Raw genomic sequence first — 15,000 nt, 5'->3', positions numbered from 1 at the left:
GCGCGAGACAAGAGGTCGTCGGTCGTCTTGCTTCAGTCGTCCCGGGAACACGGACGCGACCCGGGCGAATCGCGTGTCTTTCAAAGCTCGAAACTCTCGTTGTTTGGCTTCGGCTGGAAATGGCATTCGGGTTTCTGGGGTGAATGCTGCGCGCCGGTTGATTCTGCAATTGCTCAGGCACTCGGGCTTTGCCAGACTGTTCGCCTTTTTAGGATTCTCACATTTCACACGTGCACGGTGTATGAGATGCGTCCAACTGTATTCAATAAATGACTACAGTACTTTGTCTGTGATAATAATCACCCTTATTTGTTATCAAGGAAAGCAATAACCAAATAGCAATACTTCCAATAAATCATCAAATTCGTTACATTATTACAATATTTTCAGAAGAAACGAGACTCGCCATCTGGCAACCACCATCCCTCACAAAGAACTGATCATCAAACCTCACTATGCTATTGTTGTGTCCGCGTTGTTCAGGTAAAATATTCTAAACAACGCGGGATAATTATAACCCAGCTCCACCTGAAGTTACATGTTTATTCTAACACAAACCCAAGTTATATCCAGCAGCAGATTACAGACACATCATCCGGGTTATTCTGGTTTGTGGTGGTCGTGCGGATGGGTAGAGTCCGTCCCGCGTTTACGGCTAAAAGCATTGCAAAAGGTGCGTTCTGGATTTGAATAGAACGGAAAAATAGTAAAGCTAGGGTCACGCTAGTTTTCTCTGTCCTGGGATCCCGAGACAGCCTCGCCGAAGTCTGGCCAGCTGCAGCTTTTGATTGGTCAGCTGATCTGACTTTTGCGATCTTGGGATCCCGTGACAGAGAAGACTAGTGTGACCCTAGCTTAAGTGTGTGTGTGTGAGAGAGAGAGAGAGAGAGAGAGAGAGAGAGAGAGAGAGAGAGAGAGAGAGAGAGAGAGAGAAGAGAGAGAGAGAGAGAGAGAGAGAGAGAGAGAGAGGGGGGGGGGGGGTGGGGGGGGAGGTAGGGTGAGTGAGAGACAATGAGAAACTGAAGGAAAGCATGGAAGTATGATATAAAGTGAGTGAAAAAGTGAGAATTACTGTGTGTGTGTGAGAGAGAGGGAGTGTGTGTGTGTGTGCGTGTACGCGCACGTGTATAATAATAATGCCCACGTAATATAACGAGAACCGTGGATTGTAACAGAATATGAATAATTCCAATATCAACCCCTGACATTTTATTTACACACCTCCCCGTTATGTTTATCTACCACGTGGTATATATATACATATTTTAATACACACTTTGCGGACAATGACCCACTCGCTGTAACAGACTGAAGCACCCGGCGCAGTTTCAATTCTACGAAGCCAATGAACCTCAATAGCACATAATTCCAAGCGGTATAAACTCCAAGAGTAAAAACAATTTCCCAGAGAAATGCATTAAAAAGGAAAAAAATATGACTCGAAAACAAAGACCAGCGTGACCGAAGCGAGGACAAGGGGCGCGCGAAACGTAGCTGGTGACCGCCTCCGCACCCAAGACCTGCTACCTACTGCCTGCCCCCTGCTACCTACTGCCTGCTCCCTGCTACCTACTGCCTGCTCCCTCCTACTTACGGCCTGCTCCCTGCTACCTACTGCCTGCCCCCTGCTACCTACTGCCTGCTCCCTGCTACCTACTGCCTGCTCCCTCCTACTTACTGCTGCTGTCCTACTGCCTGCTACCCTACTGCTGCCTCCCTCCTACTTACTGCCTGCTCCCTGCTACCTACTGCCTGCTCCTGCTACTTACTGCCTGCTCCCTCCTACTTACTGCCTGCTCCCTCCTACTTTCTGCCTGCTCCCTGCTACCTACTGCCTGCTCCCTCTTACTTACGGCCTGCTCCCTCCTACTCACGGCCTGCTCCCTCCTACTTACTCCCTGCTCCCTCCTGCTACCTACTGCCTGCTCCCTGCTACCTACTGCCTGCTCCCTCCTACTTACTGCCTGCTCCCTCCTACTGCTCTGCTACTACCTGCTCCCTGCTACCTACTGCCTGCTCCTTGCTACCTACTGTCTGCTCCTTGCTACTTACTGCCTGCTCTCTGCTACCTACTGCCTGCTCCCTGCTACTTACTACCTTCTCCCTGCTCCCTGCTACTTACTGTATGCTCCCTGCTACCTACTGTCTGCTCCCTGCTACCTACTGCCTGCTCCCTGTTACTTACTGCCTGCTCTCTGCTACCTACTGCCTGCTCCCTGCTACTTACTGCCTGCTCCCTCCTACTTACTGCCTGCTCCCTGCTACCTACTGCCTGCTCCCTGCTACCTACTGCCTGCTCCCTGCTACCTACTGCCTGCTCCCTCCTACTTACTGCCTGCTCCCTCCTACTTACTGCCTGCTCCCTGCTACCTACTACCTGCTCCCTGCTACCTACTGCCTGCTCCCTGCTACCTACTGCCTGCTCCCTGCTACCTACTGCCTGCTCCCTCCTACTTACTGCCTGCTCCCTGCTACCTACTGCCTGCTCCCTGCTACCTACTGCCTGCTCCCTCCTACTTACTGCCTGCTCCCTGCTACCTACTGCCTGCTCCCTCCTACTTACTGCCTGCTCCCTCCTACTTACTGCCTGCTCCCTGCTACCTACTGCCTGCTCCCTCCTACTTACTGCCTGCTCCCTCCTACTTACTGCCTGCTCCCTCCTACTTACTGCCTGCTCCCTGCTACCTACTGCCTGCTCCCTCCTACTTACGGCCTGCTCCCTGCTACCTACTGCCTGCCCCCTGCTACCTACTGCCTGCTCCCTGCTACCTACTGCCTGCTCCCTCCTACTTACTGCCTGCTCCCTGCTACCTACTACCTGCTCCCTGCTACCTACTACCTGCTCCCTGCTACCTACTGCCTGCTCCCTGCTACTTACTGCCTGCTCCCTGCTACCTACTGCCTGCTCCCTGCTACCTACTGCCTGCTCCCTGCTACTTACTGCCTGCTCCCTGCTATCTACTGCCTGCTCCCTCCTACTTACTGCCTGCTCCCTGCTCCCTGCTACCTACTGCCTGCCCCCTGCTACCTACTGCCTGCTCCCTGCTACTTACTGCCTGCTCCCTGCTACTTACTGCCTGCTCCCTGCTACCTACTGCCTGCCCCCTGCTACTTACTGCCTGCTCCCTGCTACCTACTGCCTGCCCCCTGCTACTTACTGCCTGCTCCCTGCTACCTACTGCCTGCCCCCTGCTACCTACTGCCTGCTCCCTGCTACCTACTGCCTGCTCCCTCCTACTTACTGCCTGCTCCCTGCTACCTACTGCCTGCCCCCTGCTACCTACTGCCTGCTCCCTGCTACCTACTGCCTGCCCACTACTACCTACTGCCTGCTCCCTGCTACTTACTGCCTGCTCCCTCCTACTTATTGCCTGCCCCCTGCTACTTACTACCTGCTCCCTGCTACCTACTGCCTGCCCCTGCTACTTACTGCCTGCTCCCTGCTACCTACTGCCTGCTCCCTGCTACTTACTGCCTGCTCCCTCCTACTTACTGCCTGCTCTCTGCTACCTACTGCCTGCCCCCTGCTACTTACTGCCTGCTCCCTGCTTCCTGCTACTTACTGCCTGCTCCCTCCTACTTACTGCCTGCTCCCTGCTACCTACTGCCTGCCCCCTGCTACTTACTGCCTGCTCCCTGCTACCAACTATCTACTCCTTGTACCTACTGTCTGCTCCCTGCTACTTACTGCCTGCTCCCTGCTACCAACTATCTACTCCTTGTACCTACTGTCTGCTCCCTGCTACCTACTGCCTGCCCCCTGCTACTTACTGCCTGCTCCCTGCTACTTACTGCCTGCTCCCTCCTACTTACTGCCTGCTCCCTGCTACCTACTGCCTGTCCCCTGCTACTTACTGCCTGCTCCCTGCTACCAACTATCTACTCCTTGTACCTACTGTCTGCTCCCTGCTACTTACTACCTCCTCCCTGCTCCCTGCTACTTACTGCATGCTCCCTGATACCTACTGCCTGCTCCCTGCTACTTACTGCATGCTCCCTGATACCTACTGTCTGCTCCCTGCTACCTACTGCCTGCTCCCTGCTACTTACTGCATGCTCCCTGATACCTACTGTCTGCTCCCTGCTACCTACTGCCTGCTCCCTGCTACTTACTGTCCGCTCTCTGCTACCTACTGCCTGCTCCCTGCTACTTACTGTCCGCTCTCTGCTACCTGATGCCCGCTCCCTGCTATTTACTGCCTGCTCCCTGCTACCTACTACCTGCTCCCTGATACTTACTGCCTGCTCCTTGCTACCTACTGCCTGCTCCCTGCTACTTACTGCCTGCTCTCTGCTACCTACTGCCTGCTCCCTGCTACTTACTGCCTGCTCTCTGCTACTTACTGCCTGCTCCTTGCTACCTACTGCCTGCTACTTACTGCATGCTCCCTGATACCTACTGTCTGCTCCCTGCTACCTACTGCCTGCTCCCTGCTACTTACTGCCTGCTCTCTGCTACCTACTGCCTGCTCCCTGCTACTTACTGTCCGCTCTCTGCTACCTGCTGCCCGCTCCCTGCTACTTATTGTCTGCTCCCTGCTACCTACTACTTGCTCCCTGATACTTACTGCCTGCTCCTTGCTACCTACTGTCTGCTCCTTGCTACCTACTGCCTGCTCTCTGCTACTTACTGCCTGCTCTCTGCTACCTACTGCCTGCTATTTACTGTCTGCTCCCTGCTTACTACCTGCTCCCTCCTACGTACTACCTGCCCCCTGCTACTAACTCCCTGCTACCTACTACCTGCTCCCTGCTACTTAATGTCTGCTCCCTGGTACCTACTACCTGCTCCGCTCCCTGATACTTACTGCCTGCTCCTTGCTACCTACTGCCTGCTCCCTGCTACTTACTGCCTGCTCTCTGCTACCTACTGCCTGCTGCCTGCTCCCTGCTATTTACTGTCTGCTCCCTGCTACTTACTACCTGCTCCCTCCTACGTACTACCTGTCCCCTGCTACTAACTCCCAGCTACCTACTGCCTGCTCCCTGCTACTTACTGTCTGCTCCTTGCTACCTACTGTCTGCTCCCTGCTACTTATTGTCTGCTCCCTCCTACTTACTGGCTGCTCCCTGCTACCAACTGTCTGATCCCTGCTACCTACTGTCTGCTCCCTGATACCTACTGTATGCTTCCTGCTACTTACTGTCTGTTCCCGGATACCAACTATCTGCTCCCTGTTACCTACTGTCTGCTATCTGCTCCCTGTTACCAACTCCCCGTTCCCTGCTACTTACTGCCTGCTCCCTGATACTTACTATCTGTTATCTGCTCCCTACCTACTGTCTGCTCCCGGCTACGTACTGTCTGCTCCCTGTTACCTACTACCTGCTACGAACTGCTTGCTCCCTGCTCCCGGCTACGTACTGTCTGCTCCCTGTTACCTACTACCTGCTACGAACTGCTTGCTCCCTGCTCCCGGCTACGTACTGTCTGCTCCCTGTTACCTACTACCTGCTACGAACTGCTTGCTCCCTGCTACGAAATGCCTGTTCCCTGCTACTTACTACCAGCTGTCTTTCTACTATCTGTTCCCTGATACTTTTTGCCTGGTTCCTGCTACCTTCTGTCAGCTTCCTGCTACCTTCTGTCAGCTTCCTGCTATCTACTGCCTTCTACCTGCTACCTTCTGTCTGCTCCCTGCTACCTTCTGTCTGCTCCCTGCTACCTTCTGTCTGCTCTCTGCTACCTACTGTCTGTTCCCTACTACCTGATACGTATTGTTTCTACATGTTCCCTGCTACCTTCTGCCTGATACCTACTACCTGCCCCTTGCTACCTACTGCCTACTGTCTGCTTTCTACTGCCTGGTCCATGCTACTTATTACCTACTCCCTGCTACCTGCTAACTATTGCCTGCTCCCAGGTTTCTGCTACCTACTGCCTACCGTCTGCTTCTTACTGTCTGTTCCCTGCTACTTTCTGCCAGCCCCTTGCTAACTACTGCCTGCTCTCTGCTCCCCGCTCCCTACTGCCTGCTATCTGCTACCTGCTGCCTACCACCCTGCCGCCCCTCCGCTCCTCCCGGATGTTGGTCATTTCCTCTGGAGTTACCTTCCAACGTGACCACCGGGGGAGAGAAAGGGGGGGGAGGAAAAGGGCGTAAGGGGAAGGGCAGAAGGGAAGGCGAGGAAAGGGGCGTGAGGGGAAGGGGAGGAAAGGGGCGCGAGGGGAAGGGGAGGAAAGGGGCGTGTGGGGAGGGGAGAAGGGAAGGGGAGGAAAGGGGCGTGAGGGGAAGGGGAAAGGGGGAAGGAGGAGGACAAGGAAATTGAATGGAGAGAAGGAGAAATGAGGACGAGGAGAGAGGGAGGAGAGACAAGGGAAAAGGGCGTGAGGAGAGGAAAGGAAATAGGGATTAAAAAGGGGTGAGAGATGAAAGAAAAGGCCGTAAGAGGAGGGGAGAAGGAAGTGATAGAGGAAGAAAAAAAATAGGCACAAGAGAGGGAGGAGGAGACATGGTGGGAGGAAAAAAGGGAGCAATATGATGGCGAAAGAGAAGGTGGAGGAGAACATGTAAAGAACTGAGCCACGGGTAATAACATCGATACTTTAACATCTGAATTATTTAGTGAAGACAGAAAAACCAATGTGATTCTTCAGTTATTCACGGTTCACTGACTCCTGGACACCCAACGCCATGAGGGAATCAGATTACCCTCAGATTGAACTTTTCACGAAAATATTGATCCAGTGAAGAAAATAATGAAAATAATGATGCCTTCCTTTGAGAAACCAACAATATAATTTCCCCCAAACCGACAAAGAACGATGAAAAGCGATACAACGGGAATGATTTCACATTAATGTGTGTGCGTATGTGTGTGTGATATTTCAAAAAGGCAGAGTTTATTATTTTTCCTTCCTTTGCCGCAACGCTTATCAATCTGGTTAATGTTAAACATGTTATCAAAGGCCTTTGAGTGAAATAATAACAAAGCTCGAGCCCATTTTTCACTTCTATAATAACTGAACTTTAGAGCAATGATTCATGCGCCACTTCGCACCAGATATCAATCACACACACACACACACTCACTAACTCTCTCTCGGATCCCCCTTCTATGTCTGTCTTATTCATGTTATTATCTTCCTTTACCAACTTAATCCTATTGGTTTTCATCAGACGCTGTTGTCTTTGTAGTCTTTATTCTAGTCCTTATTTTCTAGTTATACAGCGTCTCACAGGAAACAGAGAAAATGAGAGAATGAGGATCCATGAGGAGTTACGCCTTGGACAGTTCTTGTACCCGTCGCCGCCGAGCCCCTTGGACCTAAGGGAAAGACGACCTCCCTGGCGTGTAGGGCAGTTTTCAAGTGTTGTAACGTGTCGTAGTCGGTGAACCAACGTACAGCCAGGTCGACGGTTGCCGTATGTTCACTACGACTCATCAAATACAGGTGTAGTATTTTGGAATGCAAGGCGTCTCTGGGTGGGTTTTGGTGTAGGTGGATCTTCTTTACTTGGTGTTGTGTTCAGTCGTTGTAATTATAGCGAAGCGAAACTCTACATATACATATAAAGTCTTTATCCTCATCTCATCCGTCTCTTTATCAATCTATGTAAGATTACGTACCAAGTCATACCTGTCTGATAACATTTAATTTAATTCAAACTAATTTTAACTGAACATGCAATAAGGCACCTCACCAACAATTTACATGTTAAGACGAAAGGCGTGTCAAACACAAGCTCAGCTGAGCGACGGTTCCAGAACCTTCGTGGCTGAACTCTCCTCATCTGCATATCAACAAGGAATTCGTTAATGAATAAATAAGAATATATGAACAATACATATGGATCTCTTTCGATAATTACAGACTGAGTAAATATCACGCCATTAACAAAAAACAAAAATATTGTTCGATCGTTATATACTGAACAAACATAAAACAATGAAAAATACAAATCTAGCTCTCTAATGACAGACTGAGCGAACAGAAACAATGGAGAATAGACAAAGAGCTGAATAAAATCCTGCGAGATATTTCAAGGGCTCTGGATAACGTTCCCGGGAAAACAATTTTCAGATCAGACGGAGGCTCCCTTTGTGCGATATCTTCTCGCGTCATTTACTCAAAAACAACCTCTGTCCCCCAATTCCCCCCTTTCTTCGTATTTTGCATCGTCTGTTTTGCATTTCTTTTTTATTCTCGCTCAACTTCTACATAAACTTCCTTTACCTTCACGCCCATTCCCTCCTCCTATTTCTCTTTCTCCCTTTTCTCCACTACCACTTCCATCTCTTCCTCCACTACCACACCCTCCTTTTCCCCATCACTACAACCTCCTCATTTTTCTCCGTCACCACCACCACCACTTTCTCCACCTCCATTTCGACTTCTCCCTCTAGCTTCACCTCCGCTACGACCTCCCTCCCGCTCCCCCTCCCCATACGCCCCCAGCTTTCCCCTCTCTCCTCGCCGCCTCACCACGCCCTCCTGACCCGACGCTCCCGATCCCGCCCTCTCCCGAATCCCGAGCATCCCTCCCCCGTGACCTCTCGCCAACCCCCGGGCATTATCCTGTCGTGGGAGAGCTGCACCGGGGTCAGAGTGGGCCAAGGTCAACCAAGCATCGCGGCGATTACCTCTCCCCCGTCTCGCCGCCAGTTCTCCCTGACCTTGTGACCCCACGGAGTACCTCAGCAACTCCATCAACTGCAGCATCCATCCCCCACCCCCACTCCCCCCTCAGCACCCTTTGTCACAATTAGTTCATGACACCTGTAAGTGCGCGGAGCAGGGGGGCGGGGGAAGGGAAAGGGAGGGGGTAGAAGAGAGGGAGGGGTGGGGAATGAGAAAGGGAGGAGTGAGAAAGAGAGGGGGCTGGAGAGAGGGAAGGGGAGGGGGAGGGGAATGAGAAAGGGAGGAGGGAGAAAGAGAAGGGGCTGGAGAGAGGGAAGGGGAGGGGGATAGGTAATGGGAAAGGGAGGGGGAAAAAGAAAGGGAGGATGGGGAAAGAGATGGAAGGGAAAGGGGATTGAAACGGGGAATGAGAAATGGAGAAAGGGGAAAGAGAGGGAGGGGGAAGAGGAATGGAAAAGAGAGGAGGGGGAAAGGGAGGGGAAGGAATAATCGCCTCTGGGAAACAGCGAGAGGACCGAGGACGCTCTCGGGCCACGCAGAGGAACCCCGGGATTGAGTTATAACGCTGACACTCGATTTGCTGCGACTGAGTCAGGGAGTGGGGAAGGGGAGGGGGGTAGGAGAGGGGAAGGGGGGACAGGGGGGGGGAGGGGGAGGAACTGAGGGAGGGTGAGGGGGGTGGGGAAGGGATAAATGGAGGGAGGGGGGAATGGGGGGGGCGGGCAAGAGCAGTGCGATGCCGAAGGGGAAAAAGGCAGCGTCATGCAGGTGAAAGTCAATTGAATGGGAGCAGTGGAAATCGGAGTCTGAGACTACAACTATATCAAAAATAATTTCAGAATAATTTAGCACGGCTACTGGGAGATCAAATTTATATTCAAACAATAAATTGATATCCAGATCAAAAGCAAGTGAATAAAATGAATAAATATAAAATAAATAGAAATATAAAACTAAATCAAATAACAACAGCAGCAGCAACAGAAACATGAATGTGAATAAAAACAAGACTAAGAATAAACAACAATAATCAAAATAATAATTATAGAATATCCCAACACCACCAGGTAGATAATGCTATACTTCCCAACACATATCCCGCCAATGAGTACTACGCCCTAAAATAATACCAATTGTGCTAAATGGGCCCTAATCATGGCCAGCGGGGCGACGCACTCTTGGGATCCGTCAAGTTAAATGCTCCAAAGCAGACCAAGTCGCCGGCCTCGTCGAGCAGGTCGCAGCCGCCGGTAACTCCCACGAGCGCCCCATTCACGCCCGGGAAGGGCCGGGCGGCGCGATCCGGGGCGACCCTCGGTCCCATGCATCTTCGCCTTCGGGGACCGCAAAAGCCGGTGCAGGCGAAAGCGTAATTCCAAGCAGCGGATGTTACCACGCCTTAAACAAAAGACATACAGACAGACATAGGCACACATGCAGGCATAGACACAGACGTACGCATGCATGCACGCAAACACAAACACACACATTCATGCGGACACCACACGAAATGTGCGCGTGCAAAGGGGGGGGGGGGTTATGTTCCACAATCTAAGACCTCTGAACAAAAACAAAACACAAACACCAGAGCAAATGAGCTCAGCCTCGCACGCACCGTCGCTCGCTCTCACACACTCCCGACCTCATCGACGCCCCTCCAACTCCTGCAATATTGCAGCGCTTCTCATTGCAAAAAGGACAAGGAGGACATGCAGATCCCCGCCAATATCCGCAGTGACAAACAGTGTCTACAAAGACAACAGAGGCGCCCGCCCTGTTCCCCGGCCCCGTGCATGATATTTGCATGACCTGTTAACGACTGACTGGAGACACGCATCGGCATCAGCCTCCTGAGCATGATGGCGGGAGCATCTGGGGACAGAAGCTGCTTTGGCCTTTAAGCGAATTTGCCGACGACGCGGAGGGCGGCCGCACGGAACAAAAACTTTACCCAACTGTGGGACGAGCTGCTGCAGCGCGTTGCCCAAGGAGTGCTATGACGAAATCACTCTATAAATATGATTTATAGGTGTAAATCTGATCTTCAAACATCAAGCTTAACTAGATCAATAATAATATATTTATTTCGCCCATCAGGTTCAGTTCTATCATTTTATCCTTATTCTCATCATCAACAATTAGACTCGAGATATACTTTAAAAAAGGTTCATTTAACAAATATTTCCTCCGTTTACTAATTCAACCGATAAAAATGTATAAAAACTAACAGACGTAGACTAAAAAAAAACAAATTTCTGGTGAGAACAAAAAGTTTAAATCACACGACACCATAATAAGGGACTTCCTCGCCCTCAGTTAAACAACATATTACAAATGAGTTTTATGAACAACTTAACATCAAACGGGCAGAGCATTAAACAATATAGTACTACAATAATATCATTTTGCGTAAAATTATGACATAATATTATCAAACACATGACGCTATCAAACATATTACGATTAAACAATATAATATTGTATACGCCACCCTCTGCCGCGTCGCGAACCAGCCTCTGTCCTGCAGCAAAGGAGGCAACCTCCTCCTCCTCTAATTCCTACTACTATTCCTACTCCTCCCCTCCTAGCCCTCATCCACCTCAAACTCCTTCCCCTCCTCTTTCTCCCCCCTTCCCCTCCTCCTCCTCTTCTTATTCCTTTTTTCTTCTTCTTTTTCTTCTTCTGCATTTCTACCTCCGCTCTTGCAACGAATGTCGCTACTACATCCCCGAGGATCTTCACCGCCGCCCCAGGGTTCGCCCCGGGCTCAACCAGCACGTAGTAGCGTACACTCACACTCATACACTTACACACTCACTCGCTCACTCACGCACACACACACTCACTCATGTACCTACTGTCTTCTTGTCTCCTTTCCACCCACTTTTTGTTCTTTCTCTCTCATGATCCTTGTTCATTCTCCTTTTCCTCTTCCTCGCTTCCTTCTCTCTCCGTCTCTGCCTCTCTCTTTTCCTCATCTCCCTTCCTTACCCTCCTTACCTTCCTTACTACAATAACACTCACTCATTCCCATGCAGATTTGAGTTTATCATGCAAACGTACGCACGTACACACGCACACGCACCTACACAAAGCCACTCACCAACGCGCACACAAGCTGTACACAAAGGTCAGGAAGGGCTTGACCTGTGACCCGGCGGAGGCTACCGTGGGACAGGGGCGACTACCGCAACCAGACGCTCTAATTGCACAGACATACACATGTACATGCACGCTAAGAAGTCCACACATATACGCACATGATATAAATTAAATGAGAATAATAATATAATAACTATACTAGTAATAGTAGCAATAGTCGTAGTAGTAGTAATAGCAGTAACAAGGATAATGATGATTATAATTTTAGTGATGATAACGACCATGATTGCAATGACAAACAACTCACCACATCCACTCCCCCACACTCCTACCTAATCCCACCCCTTAAACAAAAATAGAGAAGAAATCAAAAGAAAGAAAGAAAAAAGAATCCATAATTCGGCTTTCTTTCGATCCCTCACATTTTGGCGAGTAAGATATGCAACAGGTTGAAGCTGAACCAACATTCCCGCGCCCAGACCCAGCGCTGCGAGAACGAGTCGGCGGGCGGGCGGGGGGAGGAGGAGGAGGAGGGTGGGCGGGGGGAGGAGGAGGAGGAGGAGGAGGAGGAGGGTGTGGGCGGGGGGAGGAGGAGGAGGAGGAGGAGGGTGGGCGGGGGAGGAGGAGGGTGGGCGGGGGGAGGAGGAGGGTGGGCGGGAGGAGGAGGAGGAGGAGGGTGGGCAGGGGGGAGGAGGGAGGAGGAGGAGGAGGAGGTTGGGCGGGGGGAGGAGGAGGAGGAGGAGGTTGGGCGGGGGGAGGAGGAGGAGGAGGAGGAGAAGGAGGAGGGTGGGCGGGGGGAGGAGGAGGAGGAGGAGGTTGGGCGGTGGGGAGGAGGAGGAGGAGGAGGTTGGGCGGGGGGGAGGAGGAGGAGGAGGAGGAGGTTGGGGCGGGGGGAGGAGGAGGAGGAGGAGGAGGTTGGGCGGGGGGAGGAGGAGGAGGAGGGTGGGCGGGGGGAGGAGGAGGAGGGTGGGCGGGGGGAGGAGGAGGTTGGGCGGGGGGAGGAGGAGGAGGTTGGGCGGGGAGGAGGAGGAGGAGGGTGGGCGGGGGGAGGAGGAGGAGGGTGGGCGGGGGGAGGAGGAGGAGGGTGGGCGGGGGGAGGAGGAGGAGGGTGGGCGGGTGACGGGGGGGGGGTAGACTAAAGAGCTTCGGAAATGGGAGAGAGATAGAGCGATAGGTAGATTGATAGACAGATAGATACTTGAGTACATAGATGGAGGTGGGTGGGTGAGAGTGAGCGAGCGGATGGAGGGAAGAAGAGGAAAAGAGAATGAGCTGAGGAGAGAAGACAGACGAGAGAGAGAAAGAGAAGAGAGAGAGAAAAAGAGGAGAGAGGGAGAAAAAGAGGAGAGAGGGAGAAAAAGAGGAGAGAGGGAGAAAAAGAGGAGAGAGAGAGAGAGAGAGAGAGAGAGAGAGAGAGAGAGAGAGAGAGAGAGAGAGAGAGAGAGAGAGAGAGAGAGAGAGAGAGAGAGAGAGAGAGAGAGAGAGAGAGAGGAGGGGGGGGGGGGAGAGGGAGAGGGAGAGGGAGAGGGAGAGGGAGAGAGAAAGAGAGAAAAAACACCAGCAGAAATAACAACAAAACAACCCCCCCCGTAAAAAACCCCCCCCCCCCCCCCCGAAAAAAGGCAAGGAAGGGCCGACTCACCTGCAGGGTCCGGCTCTCGGGTGGGACCATGAGAGCCCGGATGAACCTCTGGTCGTGGTAGTCGTCCATGGTGATCATCGAGAACGGCGAGCGGGCACGTAGTCGTCGCTCTCTCGCTGCCTTCGCACACTCGCGGCGGTCGTCCTCGGCGGCAGGCGCGACGACGCGTCAGAACAGAGCCATCGCCTGTAGAACGACTTTAGCCACGACCACTCGTATCTATTTGCTTCTTTCCACTTTATTTACTTATTATTATTATTATTATTTATTATTTAGATAACATCCATTCACATCAATTAACGTCACTGTACAATAACGACTGGGTTGCTGTTTTTCAGTCTTCCTCCCGAAAGCAACTAGCAAAGAGTTGCTCGTGAGGTTTCCCTTGGCGTGCGAGTTACGGAATACCGACGAGCGCCCGGTGCCAACCTCTTTAAATGGATACTGTTCGTCGCTCGCTGGCCACTGACTCCGAACTCACACTCGTCGAGAGAGACAGAGAAAGAGAGAGAGTGCGAGTGTCACCTCCTCCTCTTCCTAAGATGGTATACGCGAAAAAATTGTCCCTCCGTTTCTACCTCCCGACGCCCCGCTTCTCCTCCATGTTCCTCCGCGTCACTTCCTTTCGCGGGGCGTGAGAGGACAGCGAGGGGCGTCCCGGGCCTCAGGGCGCCTCACGGGGCTGCCTCCGCCGGCCATCTCGGCGCCTCCAGGGTGTGTGGGTTGCCTTCTGAAGGTGCGAGAAAAACCGGCGAACTGGGGGAGGCTTGATGTATTTACTTGTCTATTTCTCTATTATTTATCAATCAATTTATCTATCTATTTATTTATCAACTTGTTTCTCTACTGAGGTCGAGAGGCAAGGGGATAGTATATTCTCCCCAATTGTCTGAGATTGTTGTCTTAAACGGCGAGTCACGTGACTTCACTGCTTTTGCTTCTTGTGAATTCTTGTTGCCTTTACACGGTTCTGAAAAGGGAAAAGAAAAATACAATTAATTTAAAGCTAACATGACCAGTGGAATGCAAAACGGCCTCCTTCACTAAAGCCGTAACTTATACAAATACAATAAAACGTGACACAAAAAGAGAAAATATACAAAACAGAAACATAAAATCCCAAGACCAAACGAGCTGGCCCAACCAAGGCCCGCGATCACGGTCGGCCTTCCAGCATGGTCAACCTCTGAGACATTTACTTGAACATCTACCCTGAAGGCGTCAAAGGCCACAGACGTAGACGCCTTCGTTCATTTTTCATTCGCCGTTGATTCACACAAAACATTAACGGGCTTTCTCAGCTCACATCTTTAATTAACTGTTTTTCTGACTTTTCTTTTGCTCTTTTTAACATCACCAACGCACGCTCGTCCACAGACAAACAGACAGACACACACACACACACACACGCCTTCACAAGCATACAAATATTCATTTATTCACATATTTGATCTCTCCTTCAACACATGGCATCTTTTCCTGAAAACCCTTATGCAAAAATCCTTTACCAATATTCCGAAATCAACATATGAATTCAACACTCAATTTTCCACCTTATATAGGATATAACATTTGAAAAAAAAATCTATAGATACGTAGATTATTACATGTAATTTCTCTGAATACATGCTAATTCCAGAGCGCGAATAAGCCAATAATGATATATGTTAAC

At 51.1% G+C, this 15,000-nt stretch overlaps 1 protein-coding gene across 2 annotated transcripts in view; it reads right to left on the bottom strand.

Moving 5' to 3' along the window:
* LOC138865658 (rap guanine nucleotide exchange factor-like) overlaps positions 1-15,000 on the bottom strand; it is a 331,720-nt gene that overhangs the window by 70,824 nt on the left and 245,896 nt on the right. For both annotated transcript variants that reach the window (XM_070136703.1, XM_070136704.1), the window contains exon 2: positions 13,329-14,298. In XM_070136703.1, coding sequence (XP_069992804.1) covers positions 13,329-13,406 — 78 coding nt within the window. In that variant the 5' untranslated portion in view covers positions 13,407-14,298. The remainder of the gene's footprint in view (positions 1-13,328; positions 14,299-15,000) is intronic.

Source organism: Penaeus vannamei, chromosome 22 (genome assembly GCF_042767895.1).
Source record: "Penaeus vannamei isolate JL-2024 chromosome 22, ASM4276789v1, whole genome shotgun sequence".
Lineage (NCBI taxonomy): Eukaryota > Metazoa > Arthropoda > Malacostraca > Decapoda > Penaeidae > Penaeus > Penaeus vannamei.
This window is presented reverse-complemented; position numbering and strand designations above follow the sequence as displayed.